The 23518-nt window shown below is 38.3% G+C and overlaps 1 protein-coding gene across 2 annotated transcripts in view; it reads right to left on the minus strand.

Moving 5' to 3' along the window:
• The window catches only part of NELL1 (neural EGFL like 1), a 1049219-nt gene that overhangs the window by 831231 nt on the left and 194470 nt on the right, over nucleotides 1-23518 (minus strand). For both annotated transcript variants that reach the window (XM_070364999.1, XM_070364998.1), the window contains exon 5: nucleotides 5743-5839. In XM_070364999.1, the coding sequence (XP_070221100.1) occupies nucleotides 5743-5839 (97 nt within the window). The remainder of the gene's footprint in view (nucleotides 1-5742; nucleotides 5840-23518) is intronic.

Genomic DNA, 23518 nt, shown 5'->3' on the forward strand with positions numbered 1-23518 from the left:
CACAAGCACAGAAATTGAAACCGTAATCAGAAATCTTCCAACAAACAAAAGCCAAGGACAGATGGCTTCACAGGTGAATTCTACCAAAAACTTAGAGAAGAGCTAACAACTATTCTACTCAAATTCTTCCAGAAAATTGCAGAGGAAGGTAAACTGCCAAACTCATTCTATGAGGCCATCATCACCCTAATACCAAAACCAGACAAAGATGCCACAAAAAAAGAAAACTACAGGCCAATAACACTGATGAACATCCTTAAAAAAAATCCTTAACAAAATTCTAGCAAACAGAATCCAACAACATGTTAAAAAGATCATACATCATGACCAAGTGGGTTTTATCCCAGGGATGCAAGGGTTCTTCGACATTTGCAAATCAATGTGATACACCACATTAACAAATTGAAAGATAAAAACCATATGATTATCTCAATAGATGCAGAGAAAGCCTTTGACATTCAACATCAAATTTCAACTTCCATTTATGATAAAAACCCTCCAGAAAGTAGGCATAGAAGGAACATACCTCAACATAATAAAAGCTATATATGATAAACCCACAGCAAACATTATCCTCAATGGTGAAAAATTGAAATCATTTCCCCTAAAGTGAGGAATGAGACAAGGGTGCCCACTCTCACCACTACTTTTCAACATAGGTTTGGAAGTTTTAGACACAGCAATCAGAAAAGAAAAAGAAATAAAATAAATCCAGATTGGAAAAGAAGTAAAATTCTCACTGTTTGCAAATGACATGATCCTCTGTATAGAAAACCCTAAAGATACCACCAGAAAATCACTAGTGCTAATCAATGAATATAGTAAAGTTGCAGGATATAAAATTAACATGTAGAAATCCCTTGCATTTGTATACACTAACAATGAGAAAACAGAAAGAGAAATCAAGGAAACAATTCCATTCACCATTGTGACAAAAAGAATAAAATACTTAGGAATAAATCGACCTAAAGAAACAAAAGACCTATATATATAAAATTATAAAACACTGGTGAAAGAAATCAAAGATGACACAGACGGAGAAATATACCATGTTCATGTATCAGAAGAATCAATATAGTGAAAATTAGTATACTACCCAAAGCAATCTACAGATTCAATGCAATCCCTATCAAGCTACCAACGATATTTTTCACAAAACTAGAACAAATAATTTCACTATTTGTATGGAAATACAAAAAACCTCAAATAGCCAAAGCAATCTTGAGAAAGAAGAATGGAACTGGAGGAATCAACCTGCCTGACTTATGGACACCTTACCTTTGACAAAGGAGGCAAGAATATACAAATGGAGAAAAGACAATCTCTTTAACAAGTTGTGCTGGGAAAACTAGTCAACCACTTGTAAAAGAATGAAACTAGAACACTTTCTAACACCATACACAAAATGAACTCAAAATGGATTAATCATCTAAATGTAAGACCAGAAACTATAAAACTCCTAAAAGGAAAACATAGGCAAAACACTCTCTGACACAAATCACAGCAGGATCCTCTACGACCCACCTCCCAGAGTAATAGAAATAAAAGCAAAACTAAACAAATAGGACATAATTAAACTTAAAAGCTTCTGCACAACGAAGGAAACTATAAGCAAGGTGAAAAGACAGCCTTCAGAATGGGAGAAAACAATAGCAAATGAAGCAACTCACAAAGAATTAATCTCAAAAATATACAAGCAGCTCATGCAGCTCAATTCCAGAAAAATAAAAGACTCAATCAAAAAATGGGCCAAAGAACTAAACAGACATTTCTCCAAAGAAAACATACAGATGGCTAACAAACACATGAAAAGATCCTCAACATCACTCATTGTCAGAGAAATGCAAATCAAAACCACAACGAGGTACCATCTCACGCCATTCAGAATGCTGCTGCTGCTAAGTCGCTTCAGTCATGTCTGACTCTGTGCGACCCCATAGACAGAAGCCTACCAGGCTTCCCCATCCCTGGGATTCTCTAGGCAAGAACACTGGAGTGGGTTGCCATTTCCTCCTCCAATGCGTGAAGTGAAAAGAGAAAGTGAAGTCGCTCAGTCATGTCTGACTCTTAGCAACCCCAAGGACTGCAGCCTACCAGGCTCTGCCATCCATGGGATTTTTCCAGGCAAGAGTACTGGAGTGGGGTGCCATTGCCTTCTCCAGCCATTCAGAATGGCTGTTATCAAAAAAGTCTACAAACAATAAATGCTGGAGAGGGTGTGGAGAAAAGGGAACCCTCTTACACTGTTGGTGGGAATGCAAACTAGTCCAGCCACTATGGAGAACAGTGTGGAGATTCCTTTAAAAATTGGAAATAGAATTCCCATATGACCCAGCAATCCTACTGCTGGGCATACACACTGAGGAAACCAGAACTGAAAGAGACACGTGTACCCCAATGTTCATTGCAGCACTGTTTACAATAGCTAGGACATGGAAGCAACCTAGATGCCCATCAGCAGGTGAACGGATAAGAAAGCTGTGGTACATATACACAATGGAATATTACTCAGATATTAAAAAGAATGCATTTGAATAAGTTCTAATGAGGTGGATGAAACTGGAGCCTATTATACAGAGTAAACTAAGTCAGAAAAAGAAACAGCAATACAGTATATTAACATATATATATGGAATTTAGAAAGATGGTAACAATGACCATATAGGTGAGACAGCAAAAGAGACACAGATGTAAAGAACAGATTTTGGACTCTGTGGAAGAAGGCAAGGGTGGGATGATTTGAGAGAATAGCATTGAAATATGTATATTACCATATATTGAAATAGATCGCCAGTCCAGGTTCAATGTATGAGACAGGGCGCTCAGGGCCAGTGCACTGAGATGCCCCTGAGGGATGTGATGTGGAGGGAGGTGGGAGGGGGGTTCAGGATGGGGGACACATGTACACCCATGGCTGTTTCACGTCAATGTATGGCAAAAACTACTACTATATTAGGACTTCCCTGGTGGCTCAGATGGTAAAGCATCTGTCTACAATGCAGGAGACCTGGGTTCAATCCCTGGGTTGGGAAGATCCCCTGGAGAAGGAAATGGCAATCCACTCCAGTACTATTGCCTGGAAAATCCCATGGACAGAGGAGCCTGGTAGTCTATAGTCCATGGGGTTGCAAAAGAGTCGGACACGACTGAGAGACTTCACTTTCACTTTCTTTTCATTGTAAATTAATTAGCCTCCAGTTAAATAAATAAATTAATTTTTTAAATACTAGATTGAAAACAAAATCATAGATGCCAAAATTCTTAAAATATTAGCAAATCAAATTAAGAGTACATTAAAAGAACATGCACCAAGGTCAAGTGAGATTGATCCCTGGGATGCAAGGATGATTCAAGTCATGCAAATCAATAATTGTGATATACCACATTAACAGAATGAAAGCTAAAAATCATATGATCCTATCAATAGATGTAGAAAAAGCATCTGACAAAATGCAGTATCCTTTCATGATAGAAACACCCAAATTGGGCATAGAAAGAACATAGTCCAATGTAATAAAGGTCATAGTCAACATCATACTCAACAGTCAATGATTGAACACTCATTCAAAAATCAGGAATAAATACTTGGTGCCCATTCTCACCGTTGATATTCAACATAATACTCGAAGCCCTATATAGAGCAATCAGGCAAAAAAAAAAAAAAAAAACAAAAGGTTTCCAAATTGGAAATGAAGAAGTAAAAGGTAACTGCTTGTAGATATAATCTTACACACAGAAAACTCCAAAACTCCACCAAAAAACTTTTAGAACAAATCAATGAAAGTCTGTAAAATTGTAGGGTACACGACCAAAATATAAAAATCAGCTGCATTTCTATACACTGACAACAAAATACCCAAAAAAGAAATAAAACAACCTCATTAACAATAGCATCAAAACTAATAAAATACTTAGGAATAAATTTAAGGATATGAAAGATCTGTACACTGAAAACTACATGACTGATTAAAAACCTGAAAAAGACACACATGAATGGAAACATATCCCATATTCATGGATCAGAATAATTACTACTGTTAAAATCCCTCACTACCCAAAGTCATCTGTAGATTCAATGCAATCCCTATGTAAATCCAAAAGGCATTTTTCACAGATACTGAAAAAAAATCCCCAAATTTGTCAAAGCCAAATAGGCATTGTAAGACCCCCAAATAGCCAAGGTAATCCTGAGAAAGAAGAACAAAGTTAGAGGCACCATACTTTCTGATTTCAACTTGTACTACAAAGCTATAGTAATCAAAACGGTATGATTTAGCAAAAATAGACACATAATCCAATGAAACAGAATTGGGAACCCAAAAGTCAATCCTTGCATATATGGACAACTAATATTTGCAAATCACAAAGCTGATAAGTGGTTAATATCTGAAATATACAAAGAACTCATACAACACAATAGCAAGAGAAAGTCTGACTTTAAAATGGGCAGAGAAACTGAATAGACATTTCTCCAAGGAAAACATACATGTATACCTCCAACAAAAAAATTTTAAGAAGATGATATGGTGTGTATGTGTACACATACAGAGTAGAATATTATTCAATCATGAGAAAAAATATCCTGCCATTTGCAACAACATGGATGGATCTTAAGGGCATTATGCAAAGTGAAACAGGTCAGATAGAGAAATACAAATAATGCATGATATCACTTATGTGTGGACTCTAAAAACCTGATTCATAGACACAGAGTAGTTGCCAGGGTTTAGGGAAAGTGGGGGGAATGGGCAGATGTTGGTCAAAGGATATCTTCCACTTTTAATAGTTCTGGGGACCTAATTACAGCATAGTGATCACAGCAAATAATACTGTACTATAAACTTGAAAGCTGCTGAAAGTAATCTTAAATGTTCTCACCATGAAAAAAGAAATGGTAATTATGTAATGTGATGGAAGTGTTAGACAACATTATGGTGGAAATCATTTTGCAATATATTACATGTGTCAAACTGATGTACACCTTATACATAATGTTGTATGTCACTGACATCTCAATGAAGTTGGAATAGATAAGTAGATTAAAAGAAAAAGGTAATAAACTTAAATATCTAACTCTTTGGTATTGGCAGACATCCCTTTGGTTTTCACTTCCCTTCATATATTTAGCCTCTAAGGATCTCCCTTCTTGTAAGTGCAATGACAAATCTTAAAAGACTTTTGTTCTATTTTATCCAACATTTATAGGCATTCTGAAGCAAAAGGATTTCACAAATATCTAGTCTACCATATGGCCAGAAGCAAAATTCTGCCATTCTATTGAAGTACAAGACTATCTTAAAATTTCATGATGTTTTTTAACTTTTTCAATTCACTTTATCACTGAGTCCTGATGCTTCTATAAAGCACAATAATGCAGTTATTGTATTACACTCTTTATAGACAGGAAAACCAAAACTGATGGAAGTTGATTCATTTCTTATTGTTTATCTAAACTAGACATCTACCCAAAAACTGAATTAATAAAGATTCTGAGAATGAAAAGGAACTTGAAGATTACCTTAAATAACCCAGAAGTAGAGCAATAAGAAATAGTGTGAGGATTATTTACATTCTGAATCATCCATAGCTGACAGAGTGAAGTGTGTGACCTAGGGCAAGTCACTGAAGTCTCTGTCTAATCTCAAAACACCCACATCATAGAATCGCTGTGACAATTAAGTGAGTGCATTCACATCAAGCACATAGAATAGCATGTTGCAAAAAGTAGAAGGTAGTGCTTACTTTGAATAAACCATGCTTTTGGTTGCGCTGACCAAGCCATAAATTGCTTCCAGGGGGAAGGTTGGTCTCAGGAGGGTCTATCACACGCTCATAAATCCTGTAGGAGCAAAGAACACAGTTACTAATAAAGAGGTTCAAAGTGGAACCCAAAGGTACATACATATCATTGGAAGTACTCATGGCATTTGCTGCTGGTATAGAGATGGAGGCAATATGGGGTACATTTTTGATGACAGGAACAGAATCAGAGATTTGTTCCTGACAACACTTGGAAACATTATCTGGGCCTCTCCCAGCTTTCTATCTTTGCTCTTTTTGCAGAGGAAGAAGAAAGAGGGTAACATTTTAGCTTGTCTACTCTGAGTAATGAATTTTATATAACCTCTGAGTAAAGTAGTTTTACCCATTTTTCAGGCGAGAATGTTGAGGTTCAGAGACCATAAAGAAGCCAACCAAGACAGCGAGAGAAAAGTTGGGATGAGAATCTATCTGGCCTGGCTGTGAAGACCATGCACCCTCCTCTGTGCTCTACAACTCTCTGACAGCTTTATCCAGCTTCTACTTATTTCTACAGTAATTTCCCAGACCCCATCTAAACAACTGAGGAGCAGCTGCCCACATGATAATGAGCTTCCTGTACAAAATCAAGTAAATAAAATCATCCAATGAATATTTATTGAGCATTTCTTTATGCTTCAACCTCCTTATAAGGCAACAGAAGATAGAGCAATAAACCAGATATACAAAGTCCTGTCCTCATAGAGTAAAATAAAGAAAGAATTCTGCACAAGAAGAAAAATCTTCATGTGATACATGAAGACACAGAACTAATACAGAGAAAACAACCATCCCGGGATCTTTGCAGGCACTGACAAGACCTACTGAACAAGCAACCTGTCTCAGTTACCCTGCCCTCCCAGGCTCCATGTTAGTCAATAACAAATTCTGAAATTTATGCTTTCTTTTTTTTTTTTATTTTATTTTATTTTTAAACTTTACAATATTGTATTAGTTTTGCCAAATATCGAAATGAATCCGCCACAGGTATACATGTGTTCCCCATCCTGAACCCTCCTCCCTCCTCCCTCCCCATACCATCCCTCTGGGTCGTCCCAGTGCACTAGCCCCAAGCATCCAGTATCGTGCATCGAACCTGGACTGGCAACTCATTTCTTACATGATATTTTACATGTTTCAATGTCATTCTCCCAAATCTTCCCACCCTCTCCCTCTCCCACAGAGTCCATAAGACTGTTCTATACATCAGTGTCTCTTTTGCTGTCTCGTACACCGGGTTATTGTTACCATCTTTCTAAATTCCATATATATGCGTTAGTATACTGTATTTATGTTTTTGTGCTTTCTTTAGAAACAGTCCCTGCAAACACCAGCTGATCAAAGGCCTCCACCTCACCTCTGGCAAGTACCTTCCAGCACCTGAGTATTGAGAAGGGAAAGGAAGAGCTCAACTAAGACTTGAACCTGTCTCCATGGATGCTCAGAAGAGGCTGAGTGTGGTGAGATACAGGGACTGCCTCTTGCCAGAGGGTTCTGAATTTCTCCAGCAGCTTTCAATAGTAAAGTGCAGAAGAACTGGAGGACTGTCCAGTTACATCAAGGCCAGTGAATTATTGCAAGGCTGATGCAGCTGGGATCTATCACACTGCAGCCTTATGCTTATGTCTTAGCCACATCATCCATTACTCTCCTGTTTCCCAACAATATATACAAGGTATTCAATTGACAAAGCTCTAAATACATCAGGTCCTTCTCTACTAATTATCTTTCTGTTATAAATGGAGGCTCAAAACATAAGCAAGATAAATAAGCTTCCCTAAAAAAAGGTAGTCAGTGTTTTCTCCACAACAATGCATCCTTTCTTTTTCTGTTAGAAGGAACCATTTTAGATGAAGCAATGTGTCAAAACTGCCTTAATACAAGATGCTATATACTTCCTTTAAAAAGTTTTCTTTCCTAATATTAGTGAAAAACTAGAAAAAAAGCCAAATTTACAACAACAGAGAAACTCATACATTATCAAGTAGATCAGCTTGATAGAATTTACTACAGTCATTAACAGTGATAAATATGCAGGTTATGAAATATGGGGAAGTATACACAAAATAATTTTCATCAGAGGAAAGGGGAATGCAAGATTATTTATGCACTATGGAGATAATGATGCAAAAATTATATTCAATGTTGGTGAGTTTCAGAGGAGGCCAGAGAGAAATGAAAATCGCTATATTTAGGTGAAGAGGCAGAACATAATTTTCCATGAGGTGGTTTCACTAAACAGTTGAAAGTGTTGTCAACCTATTTATCTTAACCTTCTTTTGAAACATCTGCATCTGTCATAGTGAGAATAGTTTTCCATCCAAATGCCTTCTTTTTGGTTTTCAAAATGCTAGAAGGTAAGCTCAAAGGAGTAAAGGACGGGGCTTTATCTAATGTTTACTAAGTGCATTAAAGAAGGAAAAACCAGAAAGATCAACTCCCTCTCCTGCTGTCTCTTCCACAAACATAGTAGTTCCTTGGAAGAAACCCTTGAAAAAGCAAACTTTTGAGGTCACTATCATAAACAGGTGACAACCCAAGGTGCATGAGCCAAAGGGGAAAGCTGACTTCCATGTCCTACAGTCCTGTCAGGATCTGCTATTCATGCCAAGGGAAGTCTGCACTGCTGCCTTCCTGGAAGCCCCTCCTATTCATTTGGATCAAAGAGCTCCAAGCAGCAGGCACAGTCCACAGATTGCATACAGGCCTAACAAATGGAGAAAACTTAAGAACTATATTAAACTGACATTAAAAACCCACACAAAGGGTATCTTCAGTTCAATTGAGTCTCTCAGTTGTGTCCGACTCTTTGCAGCTGCATGGACTGCAGCACACCATGCCTCCCTGTCCATCACCAACCCCTGGAGCTTGCTCAAACTCATGTCCATTGAGTCGGTGATGCCATAACCATCTCATCCTCTGTCATCCCCTTCTCCTCCTGCCTACAATCTTTCCCAGAATCAGGATCTTTTCCAATGAGTCAGTTCTGTGCATCAGGTTGCCAAAGTATTGGAGCTTCAGCATCAGTCCTTCCAGTGAATGTTCAGGACTGATTTCCTTTAGGATGGACTTATTGGATCTCCTTGCAGTCCAAGGGACTCGCAAGAGTCTTCTCCAACACCACAGTTCAAAAGCATCAATTCTTCCGTGCTCAGCTTTCTTTATAGTCCAACTCTTACATCCATACATGACTACTGGAAAAGCCATAGCATTGACTAGATGGATCTTTGTCAGCAAAGCAACGTCTCTGACTTTTAATATGCTGTCTAGGTTGGTTCTAATTCTTCTTCCAAGGAGCAAGTATCTTTTAATTTCATGACTGCAGTCATCATTTGTAGTGGTTTTGGAGTCCAAGAAAATAAAATCTGCTACTTTTTCCATTGTTTCCCTATTTGCCATGAAGTGATGGGACTGGATGCCATGATCTTAGTTTTTTGAATGCTGAGTTTTAAACCAACTTTTTCACTCTCCTCTTTTACTTTCATCAAGAGGCTCTTCAGTTCCTCTTCACTTTCTGCCATAAGGGTGGTGTCATCTACATATCTGAGGTTATTGATATTTCTCCCAGCAATCTTCATTCCAGCTTGTGTTCATCCAGCCCGGCATTTTGCATGATGTACTCTGCATAGAACTTAAATAAGCAGGGTGACAATATACAGCCTTGAAGGACTTTTTTCCCAGTTTGGAACCTGTCTGTTGTCCCATGTTCAGTTCTAACTGTTGCTTCTTGACCTATCTAACCATGTGGAAATATCAGAAAAACCCAATTTGAGGGATAGTCCACAAAATAACTGCCTATGCTCTTTCAAATATCAGTATCATGAAAAGTAAAGAAAGGCTGAGGAGCAATGGCCAATTACAAGCAACCGAAGGGACATAAAAACTAAACATGAGATGGAATCCTGGACTGCATCTTACAGCAGGAAAACAAAAATCCATAAAGAGGTCAGTAAAAAAATCAGTGAAATTTGAATCAGAATGGTAGATCACAAAATATTATTGTATTGGTGTTCAATTTCCTGATTTTGAGAATTAGGTGGTATATATTTCTGTGACTTGTTCATAGGAAATACACACTGCAGCATTTAGGGGTAAAACGTCATGATGTGTACAATTTCCTCTCAGAGAGTTCAAATTAACAATGTAAATATACACAATATAAGTACAGACATATGTAGACACATCTTTTTACTTTAAGAGAGAGCAGAATTTGAGCAGAGGTTATGATTGTTTTCTTGTGTCATTCTCAAAACTTCTCTGTTGGATTAAATTTATATTAAAGTAAAAAAGTTTTTAAAATAGAGTAAAAAAGCTAAAAAGGTCTATAACGTATATAAATTAAAAATACAAATAGGCAAAACGATTTTATCTATGAGCCAAGGATGCACACAAACTTTAAGTGTCACATAAGGTATATGACACTGTTTTCCTAAAGCAATGGTAATCGTTAGAGAGGAGGGAATGAAAGGCAGGGAAGGAGGGATATCCGAAGGAAGGATTAATGCTAAGAATATCTCATAAACGAAGACACAGGATTATCACATTCCTATCCTCACCTTTGTACAGGGGGAGTTTTTCAACCAACATACCAAACACAATCAGAATCGTGGCAAAAGGGCTGCTGATCCCTGAGGTAGACTGACTCATAGAGACATGCCAGTAGGGAATGACCTGTCACTGAAATCTAGTATTGCCCACATAACTGAAATGAAAAAGCCAAAGCTAATATATGAACTCCTTGGTTTCCAGCGTGCTCAGGAAATCAAATTCTATCTTCTGATACTCTAGTATTATGGTTAACGAGGTTTCCTTCTCATCAGCAAATATCTGACTGTCTATAATGTGTGGGCCACTGCTGGCTATGGGGACATCCAGGCAAAGTCCACAGGGCCAAGTTCCTGCCCTCCGGTCAAGTGCTCGAGCCAGACAGACAACACGCCCTCACACACGCTACAATTCAGAGCAACAAGTGCACGGATTTGTGGGAGCAGAGAAGAAAGAAGACAGAAGACTTACAGCCGAGTCGTGAATGAAGAATAAAGTGGAGCTGACACACAGACGTAATAACCAGCACTTGGACAGAGCTGTGTGCGCGCCAATCATTTTTACTGAGAATTTTACATATATTAACTTAATCCTCACAATACCACCATCAGACAGATGTTCTTGGCTCACCAAGGTTAACTAATTTGTCCACGGTTAAGCAGCTGGTGAATGGCAGAGCTGGGATTTGAACCCAGACCCCCAAATCTGAACGACTCACTCAAATAAATTAAGATTCCTAACTTGACTAACTCATCAGGAAGGGAAGGCGAAACAAGCTCATGTGCCAAAGCACGTGGTCAGGACTGATCAGCTCACCCAGAACCCTGGTACACTGCTCTGTGGCTACAGGGAGCCCAGCCTCCTACACATCTAGATGCGGCCATGGAATACGAATGGAAGGGATCTGCATCCTCCAAAAAAACCTCCCACAAGCATCTTCCACTTATTCTCTTTCAGCTGACGAGAGAGGACTCTGGGGCTACGAGGTGGGCAGAGCCACAAGGTGGCAGGGCCTGGATTCTGAAATGATGACATGGGAGGCAGCCTCCCAGCCAGACACAGCCAACTGAGGTAGAGAGGACTTGCAGTCATTATGACTAGTATTAATTACCCTAGCAAACATACCCTAATGAAAAAGAGAAAAGTGACTCTTACATTTTCATGCCCTCAATGCCAAGAGGTATCAGAGATCCTGTGGTGTAGCAGAGACACATGAATTTGGGACAAAACAGATTTGGGTTCACATTCCAGTTGTACGTTCTGCTAGCTACATGACCTTAAATTATTTAATTTCTTTGTACTTCAGCTTCCTCGTTTAAAAAAATGAGGTTTTACTACTAACTGTATGGGCTGCAGAGAGGCTTAAATGAAATATTTTTAATGCCATTGGCACACAGTAGGTGCTGCCAGTCTATAAAATTCATGGGTATCTAAATGATGCAGAGTACACAGGACACGTGATACATTCCAGCCCACTGGCTGCACCTCCCTTCAAATGAATCCGCTGAGATGGGATTAGCAGTATCTTAGGTACAAGGCTTGTGCTTTGAGACACAGTATAAGGAAATAACATTACTGTCAAATGGAGGTTGTTTAAAGGGTGCACAATTTCAATGTTACAATGTAAGAATTTAGTGTGTATTTTGTCATAAGTTCTTACACTTTGAAATTTTTAAGTCCTAAATTTCTTTTCACCTTTTACAAATTTAAAAGCTAGAACAAGAGAATATTTAACAGGGCAAAAACAAAAGAAATTAACACCGTTAACTTCTGTTGTTTAACCCAATTAGAGTGCACACTGACAACCTACTCAGATACTAAATTTTGGATGAGAAAACAAAATTTTTGGACAAAGTACATTATCTATGACATACCAAAATCCCAAATATTTTTACTATGTTAGTTTTAAAATGCCCTTCATTAGCTTCTTTCAATTCTTTCAAGACAAAAATCAAACTTTTATATGTCAATTAAGCAAACATTTTAATATCTTTTACATCCCTCCAAAATACATAATTCTTTGACATTTACAAAAGTTTGACTTTTACTGCAAGTTCATCATAAACTCACGTGAGACAGGAGAAAGACTCAGGAAAAAGGAATGGGTAGAAGAAATAATCAGTCACCAAACCAAGAACCACACAGCCCATAGCTTTTATATGAGCAAAACATGACAAGACCCTACTGCCCTTAACACTTTGCCTAAGTCAGAACTAGGTACTTTCTTACTCTCCATTTGGAACCTTAACTGAATTTAGCCAAAACATGGGAAAGCTTTCTGAGAAAATAAAAACTGTTGGCTGTAAGCCAAAGCCCTCTAAGTTCTTATTTCAGACTGCCTTTATTTATCTTATATGTATATTACTTTTTATATATTCTAACTGCCCAGTATTTTTGCTTTTCACTGATCTCTGAGACTCTGCCCACTTGGATGACCCGTTTGGACATACTCTCTTGCACATCAGCATATGACCCTATGCTGCTGCTGCTGCTGCTGCTAAGTCGCTTCAGTTGTGTCCGACTCTGTGCGACCCCATAGACAGCAGCCCACGAGGCTCCCCCATCCCTGGGATTCTCCAGGCAAGAACACTGGAGTGGGTATACCCTCCCACTAACCAATGAGGTCTATACTTCTGGTCCTGACTGAACCTGTTTTCCCAGACCTCTCTGCTAAAGGAGGAGAAATTGGTCTTTCCCGGTAGCCCTGGATCAAGCACGGCCATGATTAGCTGCTCAATATGGAGGAAACAAAACCCTCACCACAACACCCCTTCACCCGCTCAGTTGTCTCCTGCACCCAGACCTCCCCTAGCCATGCTACATAAAGTAGTACCTAACCACTCCTCGGGCTTCCCTGCTGGCTCAGTGGTAAAGAACCTGCCTGCCAATGCAGGAGACATGGGCTCAATCCCTGTGTGAGGAAGATCCCTTGAAAAGGAAATGGCAACTCACTCCAGTATTCTTGGTTGTAGAGTTCCATGGACAGAGGAGCCTGGCAGGCTGCAGTCCATGGGGTCGCAAAGAATTGGACATGACTTAGCAACTACACAATGACCACTTGTCACTTAGCTTGCTTTACCCTTATCAAAGCACATGACTCTCCATATATTACTGTAAAGTAATTATCCTCTAATTAAAAATAATTTCAATTTTTTTAAAAAGATGAGTTCTAGTTTTTTTTTTTTTAAAGATGAGTATTAGGTATGTAACTTACTATATGATGACTCTAACACTGCTGTATTATACACAGAAAAGTGGGAGAGAGTAAATCCTAAAAGTTCTCACTATAAGGAGGAAACTGTTTTCCTTTTCTTTCCTGTTTTATTTTTATTGTATCTATATGAAAAGATGGATGTGTTAACTGAACGTACTGAGGAAATCATTTCACAATTTGTGCAAATCACACCATCATGCTATACACCTTAAACTTATATAGTGATGGATGTCAGTCATTTCTCAAAAAAATTACAAATAAAAAAAGCACGTGACTCTCCACACTAATCTTGGCTCTCTGCTGATTGACTGCCTCCTCCTACCAAGGACCTTGTCTGCCTTTTTCTCGTCAGTATCTTCAGCATAGGAGAGAGTGCCTAATCAGAGTAGGTGCCCACTCCACATATTGAACAAATGAATGAATGAAGGCAGTATCTTCAGAATAAGAGTACCACAGACACTTATACAATGCACTAACCTTTTTCAAGTGTTTTCCTGCATCATCCTCAGCTCGTGTGATTTTCACCAGGACCCCACCCCCACCCAAAAAAAAGCAAGATGAACCCCTCCCAATGTTTTGCATCCAGAAAGGAGATAAGGACAGCAAGTTTGAATCTGTCAGGCAGACAACTCACTAACAGGAAAGCCAGATAAGTGAATTTCAGGAAGAAATCATCAAGAGAAATAGTCAACAACTTGAAAATTAATTAAATCGAGCAGTCTTTTTGATAAGTACACAATTTACTGCTTAAGTGGATTGCATTATAATCAGCCCAAATTTGTCACATTCCCATAGGCTGATACACACAATGCATTTACTCTACCACCATTTAAAATCTACACTTTCTTTCAGCCAAACAAAGCCCAATTTCCACTTAGTCCAGTTTCTTGGCCTTGAACTCAAGGGAGGTGCTCCCTATTAAGATGTATTGGGAGAATTATGGGAATTTTGCATGCCATTAGTATCTTATCGGTATTTCAAAGTGTAAGCAACTCATTTCTAATATAATAGCATGCAAAATCACACATTCAGTCAAACATAAAAACTCCTGGAGAGGAATGAACACCACAAAGAGTTCCTTGTGAAACTCTTTGCGAAATGCTCCTTGTGAAAGTCAGTCACTGAATCAAGGGCTCATATTAGGAATTTTCTTCACAAGGTACAACTTCTCTTTATGCATGACTTTGGTTAAGAATGCCCTCCCTAGCAAGTGTCCCATCTCCTTAAAAGACCAATCAATATTCTATGAAGAACTCGATTTTCTGTTAACCAATAAAGCCCTGAGAGCTCAGCACAAAGCAATGCAGTGGTTCAACAACACTACTTATGAAGGAATATTGGATTTTTATTTACCTGGATGAAGGAAGGCCTCTGAAGGGACTCCACGGTACCTTTGCCAATTATACAGAAGAATGAATCTCCGATGTAAACCTTGTGAATCAACATGCATTATGCCACTGTTCAATAAGACAATATGAAGCCCAAATGAGATGCTAAATGGAGAGGTTTATCTGGGGCTTTGCCTAGAATTGAAGAAAAGTGTTCACGTTCTCCCTGAAGAGGAAAGTTACAATGACCTTCCTTTGCTAGATAGAGAATCTCATCCTCACTGCCTTTTAGCCAGCACTAGTGAACATCAAGGTGTTCCTTTGAGAAAGCTTCCTATTATAGAACACGAGGCAACTCCCATCCTGTATCCCCTCACCATCATGGTGGGGGGGGAGCTCAGAGGGGATAATTCCCTCTTTTGGCCTTACGTTAAAAGGGAAACCATGTCATCTTCCCCCCTTATCTTCAGCCTCATAGGGGAAATGTGAGAACAACAAAGTTCTTGATCATCACTAGGAAAACAAAAGGCATCTATGGTGTCACTGGCATTGTGCTTGGACCCAGTGACTCTTCAGCACAGGTCATGGCAACCTACAAAATAGTTCCTCAAAGCTCACTCACTGTGCCAAGTGTTTGCCAACAGTGTACCCCGATAAGCTACTTGTTGAATTTCCATGTCAGGCTGTTTGGCTCTTGTTCATTATTTGCTAACATGCAGATGCATCACACAGGGCTTGTACCAGAAGGACATGAAAGGAATGCCCCCAAGGGGAGCTCTGTGGTCTCCTCCCTCCAATCTGTTTAACAAAACCAGTGACACTCAGCAAATGACAAGATGAAAATGGCACCTCTGGCATTATGCAGGAGGAAACAGACTGTAACTGGGGAGATGGATTATACGGATGAATACTGTATGGCCCCAATGTTTAAGAACTGACTTCTAAGCCAAATCCATGCAGGGCTCAGGACGGACAGTAGCAGGGCTCAGCAGGTTTCTGAACAGTTCCTCCGCTGCTGTCTGCAGAGTAAACACACATGCCAGCTAAAAAGAAAAGGCAAAGTTGAAATCTGGACAGAAATGCCTGTCTTCTAGTAAACAAAAACGCGACAGTGTTCAAGTGAGATTAGCAAAGAGACTTTGCTGGAGGAGGGTGTGAATATCTTCCCCCAAAATGAGACAACTTCCCAAGAAGATTAAAGTCCTCATGTGACCTGCTTCATCCAGTTAGAAAACACTAGCAGATGCGTGCTTTTTCTCATCTGGCAATTAAAGTTTACTCTTTTCTCTCTCCTCATCTGGATCTCTAAACCAACGGTGCTTTCCTCTCCTAATCATATATTATGCCCCAAATGGCTCTCTCCCACTACTTATTCCTAACCCTTATGCTCTGCGCATCCCAAGAGCATGCTGAATGCGGGTCAGATTAGACAACAGGTTCTGTCTTATTCATCATCGTTACCTATGATTTGGCAGTTTAATAGCAGACGCACTTATTGAATCTGCAGAAAATAGAGAGTTGGTATGATTACTTCAATCACAACTGATTTTAAGATAATACCACCAGGGTTAAGAGAGACATTAATAGGCAGAAACCAGGACCAAATCAAGTAAGATGAAATTTGACATAAAAAAAAATTGAAAGAACATGTGCTTAAGGACTATGCTTCTCAAAGACAGAATGTGAGACCTAAGATTTAACAGAAATACTTATTGAGAAAAAGTACATTGCTGTTTTGAGCAATAGTAAGCTAAAGCTGTCAAAAAGTATGTTATCGTCTTAAACTGTACCAAAGACGACAATTATCTCACTCTGAGTCTATCTTCATAGAGATAGGCACATTTAGTTGTAGGAACTTCTCAGATGATAAACAGACACACTTTAGAAAGAACCAAGCAAGATCATGAGGGCTCTGTGAGCTAAATCAAGTGATGAATGGTTGAAGAACAGGGGATGTTCAGTCTTAAGAAGTAAAGATTAAGGGATGGCAAGATAAAGTCTTCAAATATTTGGAGGACTGTCATGTGGAAGAAGGATTGGACTCCTCCTGTGTAGCTGAAAGAGGTAAAACAAATATCAATAAGTGTAAGCTACAAGGAGGTAATTTCAGTTCAAGATAAGAATTTTCTAAGGCAGAAAACACAGAAAGAAAGAACAGCCCTGGGAAGCAATCAGCTAGTCTCTGAAGGATGTCCCAGCAGATGGTAGAAGACCACTTGCAAGGACAGTAATCCTCAAACTCAGACAAAGACACAGCCTCCAAAGTTGTAAGAGCTGCCCTTGATTATCTACTATATGCCAGAACTTTACAAACTTTATAATCCTTAAAATAACCCTAAAAGGCAGGCATTGATATACTCAATTGATAGATGTTCACAGAGGTTAAACGATTTGCCTAATACCATTCAATGAATGGCAAAGCCTAAATTCAAATTCAGATGTAAATTTGTGCAATGCCACATTGCCTTATAATCCTCTATTGATTCTGCTCTTAACAAGTCAAATACTCAACTAGTTGGTTACACGAACAGTGTGAGATACAGAAAGATCATTGGACTAAAGTCAAAAAACATCCATTTGTGTCTTACCTTTATATTTAAGCTTCATGACTTGGGGCAAGTTACAAAACCTCTCTGAGCACTAACTGTATCTTCACTCATAAATGTAATAATAATACGTATTACACAGGTTTTTGATAAATATAAAACAGATAATCTCAATGAAAGCACATTGTCAAATCTAAAATGCTTTTCTAAAGTAAAAGATTATTATTATTATTAACATCAATGCTTTTATCCTCACAGAAGAACCTAAGAGATACTTGAAGTATTTTCAGGAAAAAAAGCCAGAAACCTCATCCAAGCCACTTGGCTCAATTGGCTAGAAAATAGTACCCACTGTCAGCTTTACAATTTCTATAAAAGAGGAGCTTAGGGGCAGCAATCTGATGGGAAAGAGAGGAGAGTAACAGCCTCCTAAATCACTCCCATGGTGTAGCCACCGATGGCACATGTATCCATAGTCATTAGTCCCATTTTATTTTCTAGGAGTTCAGACAAATTTTGCTGCACAGAAGGTTTAATTATACCTCAGAATAGCTGCCTCCAAAATATTTGCTGGTACTCATAAGTGGGTGATAACTTAGTGTAACCCCATTATTCATCTAGATGAAGATTTAAATGTAATGATAAATCAAAAGCCTGCTGTTCATATAAAGCTCACATTGGTAACTAGGACTGTCAGGTCAGAAAGGACATTGAAGGTCTCTGATTCAACCTCCATCTGCTACTTGTTACATTAACATACAAACATCCAAAAGCCATCTGTCATCCAGAGACCGTCTGTGGTATCCTCACGTAATGCTTAAAAACTTCTCAGAGCAAATGGATGTCTCCCCCAAGGCCCAGACTGATCATTTCCAAACAACCCATGTGAAATATATCAGGGCCTAGCAGCTATGGTAAGGGACAAGGCAACTATTTCTCTCTCCATGAAGTCCTGATGCAACCACAGACCACCACCACCACCCCCAACATAGGCATCCTCAATACAGCAGCAGAGGTCTGTACTCTTAGGCCTTTTTTACTTTTTCAGGACCTTGGAAAGCACCCACAAGGTCTGTTGCCAAATACTATGGGAGCCTAGCAAGCTTTTCAAAAACACAGATTCCTAGGTCCCTCATAAAGTCAGATGTAACAGGTACCAGCCTGGCCCCACTATTAAAAACAATCTCTGATGAAGGCTTTATTTGGCAGTCTGTCCTCAAGCAGCAAAGTCACACTTGACTAGGATTTCATCCTGCCTTGCTACCCTACCATAGCCAAGCTAGCCTATGACAGGAACAGCCCAGACTCTACTTAGGGTGTCTCCAAGGCAGGCTGAGAGAGCCAGGGAAACAATAGGGCCATTCTGAGATGCTTTTCTATTTAAATTGAAAACAAAAAATAAACAAGAGGGCAGCAGAAAGAAAAGAAAAAAGCCCTTCAGCACCCTACTCTTTTGTGGTGGCATGGTCTCCTGACCAAGGCCCATTAGTACTTGTGTAGAAGATGGGTGGAGGGACAGAGGAATGGATAGAAAGACAATATATAGGCAGCCACTTGTAAATTTATTTGGCAAGGATAATATATCCCTGGCATCCTGGAATCTTCATTATAAACTCATAATTATTATAGCTATTTGTTCATTGTTCATCAATTTCAAATAGTATCAAATGCTAAAGTGAGCCAAATATCTCCATTTACCCACTCCAGATAGATCCTTTGCTCTGCCCTGTGCCAAAGGAGACTAACAGGTTCCCTCTTCTTTTCGGTTTCAGTTGGTTTCAAGCAATGGGAAACACCAGTGGGAGGGCAGGAAGGGTTGCAATTGCAGTGCTAGTTAATTCTCAAGGAAAAGACTTAGCACAGTGCTTGGCACACAGTACTAGCTAGAGCTAGCTGCTCCTATTAATAACAAAACTAGTAAGGGCAGCACTTGACTGCTAAGTGGTACTGTTATGCTGCTTTTCTCTCTCAGCTGCTGTCTATAGCCTTCCACACATAAATGTGTCAATACAAACTTGATTGCTTTTTAATAATGTTTACTGAGAACAACTTGTGTGCCTTGACTTCTGCTTTGTAGCAAGTTTGCTGAATTATTCATTTAGTTTGGGGCTCTTTCTTTTAAAAAGTAATCATCACTTTCTTGAAAGAAATTTTTATTTTATCATGCTATCAGTCCTGTCAGACTTTAGAAGTTCACAATCACTGAAGAAGAGCAAAGCAATTTAGATAAAATTTCCTGTTCTGAAGGAAGACTTTTGTTATTAAATGCAAGGCATTCAATAGTAACTGCCAGCTGTTTAATCAAAAAGTTATTGTTCATTGTGGAGGAAAAAATGGAGTCTGAAAAACAATGAGGCTACAACTCCAAGCTCAGAAATGAAGTTTCAAATTCTTTTCAGACTCCAACTAATCATTTAAATTATAATGGCCCATTTCTGATAAGGATGATAATAAGAAAATCACTCACAGATCTCCTTGTCATTTCTTTAATTATTGCCTTTCCTAGTGACCCCTGCATGTTCAGATTACAGAGTACAAATTAAGGAAGTTTTAAGAGATGTCTCAGATAAGCCTATTATTCATGACACACAGGTGATTCCTTTAATTCCAAACCAAAATGAATGATAAAAGAAAAATTAAGTGGGTGAGGGAATTATAAGGGGAAATTTTCACAAGCTAGTAAGAAGGTTTTAAAGAAGGTTAAAGGGAAAAGAAAAGATTCAAGAGTCAGAAGGAGTCTGTTCTAAATTCTGGGCTTACCCACTAAACTTAGGATGTGACTTTGGACAAATCACTTAATCTTCCTAGGGTTATTTCCTCACCTTTTACGTAAAGAAAATGATGCCTGTTCTCTCTACCTTTCTAAGGCTCAGTGAAACACTGCACATTAATTCCTTTGAAAATTGATGCCCAATACTGATGTGAAATGCCTCAATAATGCTGAGCCACCTGAATGCTTATTAGTGTTTCAGATTCTCCCAATGACCCAGCTTAGCTCCTTCCTTATGTTTGGTCCATGAGATAATCTGGTAACCTTTTAATAATCTTGCTTTTTTTGATCAAGTTATTCAGGTTGATTTTTGTTACTTACAACATAAGGATCTTAACTAACATGAAAATGTATAAGAAAATACACTTAATTCAAACTCTTCTATACTCAAGTGAATAACCACAGTAAGTCATGGGAATGCCTGCTCTGCAGTGTACAGGAAAATAAAAATTCTGATCTTTCCACATCTTGATGCCTATCTCATTTACATTCCACGATATAATCAGCAATTTACAAATTTGTAGGCAACTTGAAAGCAGTTCTTATTTGGCCTTGCATCCACAGTACCTACACCAGTGCTAGGCACAAAACATACACTTAATAACAGAGGTTTAATTTCATATATTTTTGCATTTGTGTCAGCCTGATCAGTTCCTGGACGCAGCCCTCTTGCTATGCTTGTATAATGATTAACCAATGGGTGAACTGGAGTTGTAGGAGTTCTTTATTCTGGATATTAATCCCTTACCAGATATAAAATTTGTGAACATCGTCTATTCTTTTCATTTCTTTTGGATACTCCTTTAGATGCAGAGAAGTTTTTGATATTCATGAAGCCCAGTTTATCCATTTTTTCTTTTATTGCCTATACTTTGGGATCAAGAAATCACTGCTGAATTCAACATCACAAAGACTTTTTTTCCCTATTCTTTCTTATAAGAGTTTTATAGTTTTGCCTCCTACCTTTAAGTCATTTTTAGTTCATTTTTGTATGTGGCAGAAGGCAAGAGTACAACTTCATTTTTCCAAGTAGATATTCAGTTTTTACAGTACATTTCTTGAAAAACTGTCTTTTCCACTGAGGGGCATTGGTACCCCTTTTTTGAAAGATGTCAACTGATAACATATGTGAGAACCTCAATGGACTTTCTATTCTATTCCACTGGTCCATATGTCTATCCCATACCAATACCACACTGTTTGATGCTTCTAAGTTATATAGTAAGTTTTCAAATTGGAAACTGAGTCCTTCAAGATTATTTTGCCTGTGTTGCATTGTCATTTTAAATATTAGTTCTATTAAATTATTTCACTTTTCTTCTTCAGATACTTCAATTATATATATGTTGGGCTATCTTTATCTATTTTCTATATTGACCATTTTCTTCCACATCATTTTTATTTAATATTCATTTTCTTATTTTAATGTCTTTCTTTAATGTCCCTTATAGTTCTTTTGTTTGAATTTATTCTGTTGGAGTTCTTGTAATTTAGTCTTTATTTCTAAAATAATAATGTCCATTTCTTTCTTCCATGGTCATTCATGCTCTATATACTCCTGAGTTTTATATATTTCTACTCTAAATTGGTGAATTTCTAATTAAGAGTGGGTTTCATATCTCTAAAATTTTGTTAAAGGATAATTGACTCAAGCTGGAATATTGTATTACAGTTTTTGATACTTTTTTTTAAGGATTCGTATCAGCTGACATATTTTCTCATTTTTAATAGTTTTGTATACAAGATTCTGCTAGTTTATGTTCATTTTGTAGAGTCTTATTTTCGGGTACATTGTAGTTTATGGAACTTTCTGCCTCCATTTATGCTAACAATGTGAGTATGCATACATTTATTTGTTCTCCTTGTTGACCTTTAAGTATTTTTGGAAAGAATGCGGAGACATTCCAATTTAGGCAACTACCTGGAGCAACCAGACAAGAGGGAAACGTTTCTATATCCTCTCTGTAAGCCTCTCCCACAAGTCAGATTAATAGCACATCTCTGTATTCTTATAGCATCCTTTACTACACTATGTCAGAACCTCCCACACTGTTGTAAGAATCAATTTACCTTTCCAACTCCACCCTGGGATACTTAGAACTTGTAGCTTTTCTTCAGTATACGTAGTTATGACTTTACTCTTAACCACATTAACTGCATTCATAACATGACTGTGCTGCATACTAGCAGCATATCCCTGACCATATAAGTAACTTCACCACTGTGTTCGTTTTCTCATCTGAAAAAAAATGTAGATAATAATAGTACCTACCTTAAAAGGTTCTTGTAAAAATTAACATATTTAGAGTACTTAGAACACTGCTTAGCATACATCAAGTATTTAATACTCTTATTCTTATCATCATGATATCTTTATCCCCAGTAAGCACTATTGGACCTAACACATAAGGCATCTCAATAAATGCTGAGCTGAGGGTACAGATTATCCTGTCTTCTGAATTGCAGTAGCACTTAAAGAACAGTTGATACAGCTCAGCATTGCATTGAATATGATTGTGTATTACAATCAACTAGTGCATCTGTTGTTTTACGTGTCAAATAAGACTATAAGCTTCTTCAAGGACATAATATATATTTAATTCTACATGCCCTGTAGTATTACGCTGGCTCAACTGAAAAGGAGCTTGACTAACGCTTTTTTGAAAGGATTAAATCGTGCTCAACTGTGATTGGTTTGCTTCCTGATAATCCTACCATTAGGTTGAAAATATCTTAAGTCAAAAATATATAGAATACACCTACCCTACCAAGCATCACAACTTAGCCTAGTCTACCTTAAGTGCTTAGAACACTTACATTAGCTGTCAGGCAAAATCATCTAATAGAAACCTGTTTTACATTAAAGTGTTGAACATCTCATGTAATTTACTAAATACTGTACTTTGACGGGGGAGCCTGGTGGGCTGCTGTCTATGAGGTCGCAGAGTCGGACACAACTGAAGCGACTTAGCATAGGAATCCCCCGCCCCTGGGATTCTCCAGGCAAGAACACTGGAGTGGGTTGCCATTTCCTTCTCCAATGCCCAAATGCATATCACTTACACACCACCATAAAGTTAAAAAATTGTAAGTCAAATCATCCTAAGTCAGGGACCAAATACACTTAAAACTAAATGTTCTGAAGATATTTTGAAAAGACCCTGTGTGTAAGAATGTAATATCTGAAGAGAACCCTAAAGCTACTTTCTTATGCCTCACCTTTCCTTCCCACCAATGAGACTTCTGTGCCATCATGTCCAGCCCTAACTCTTTGGAGCTCAGAGAGTTTGACAGTCATTCAATCTATCTGTAAAAT

Source organism: Bos mutus, chromosome 29, assembly GCF_027580195.1.
Source record: "Bos mutus isolate GX-2022 chromosome 29, NWIPB_WYAK_1.1, whole genome shotgun sequence".
In the NCBI taxonomy this organism is placed as follows: Eukaryota; Metazoa; Chordata; class Mammalia; order Artiodactyla; family Bovidae; genus Bos; species Bos mutus.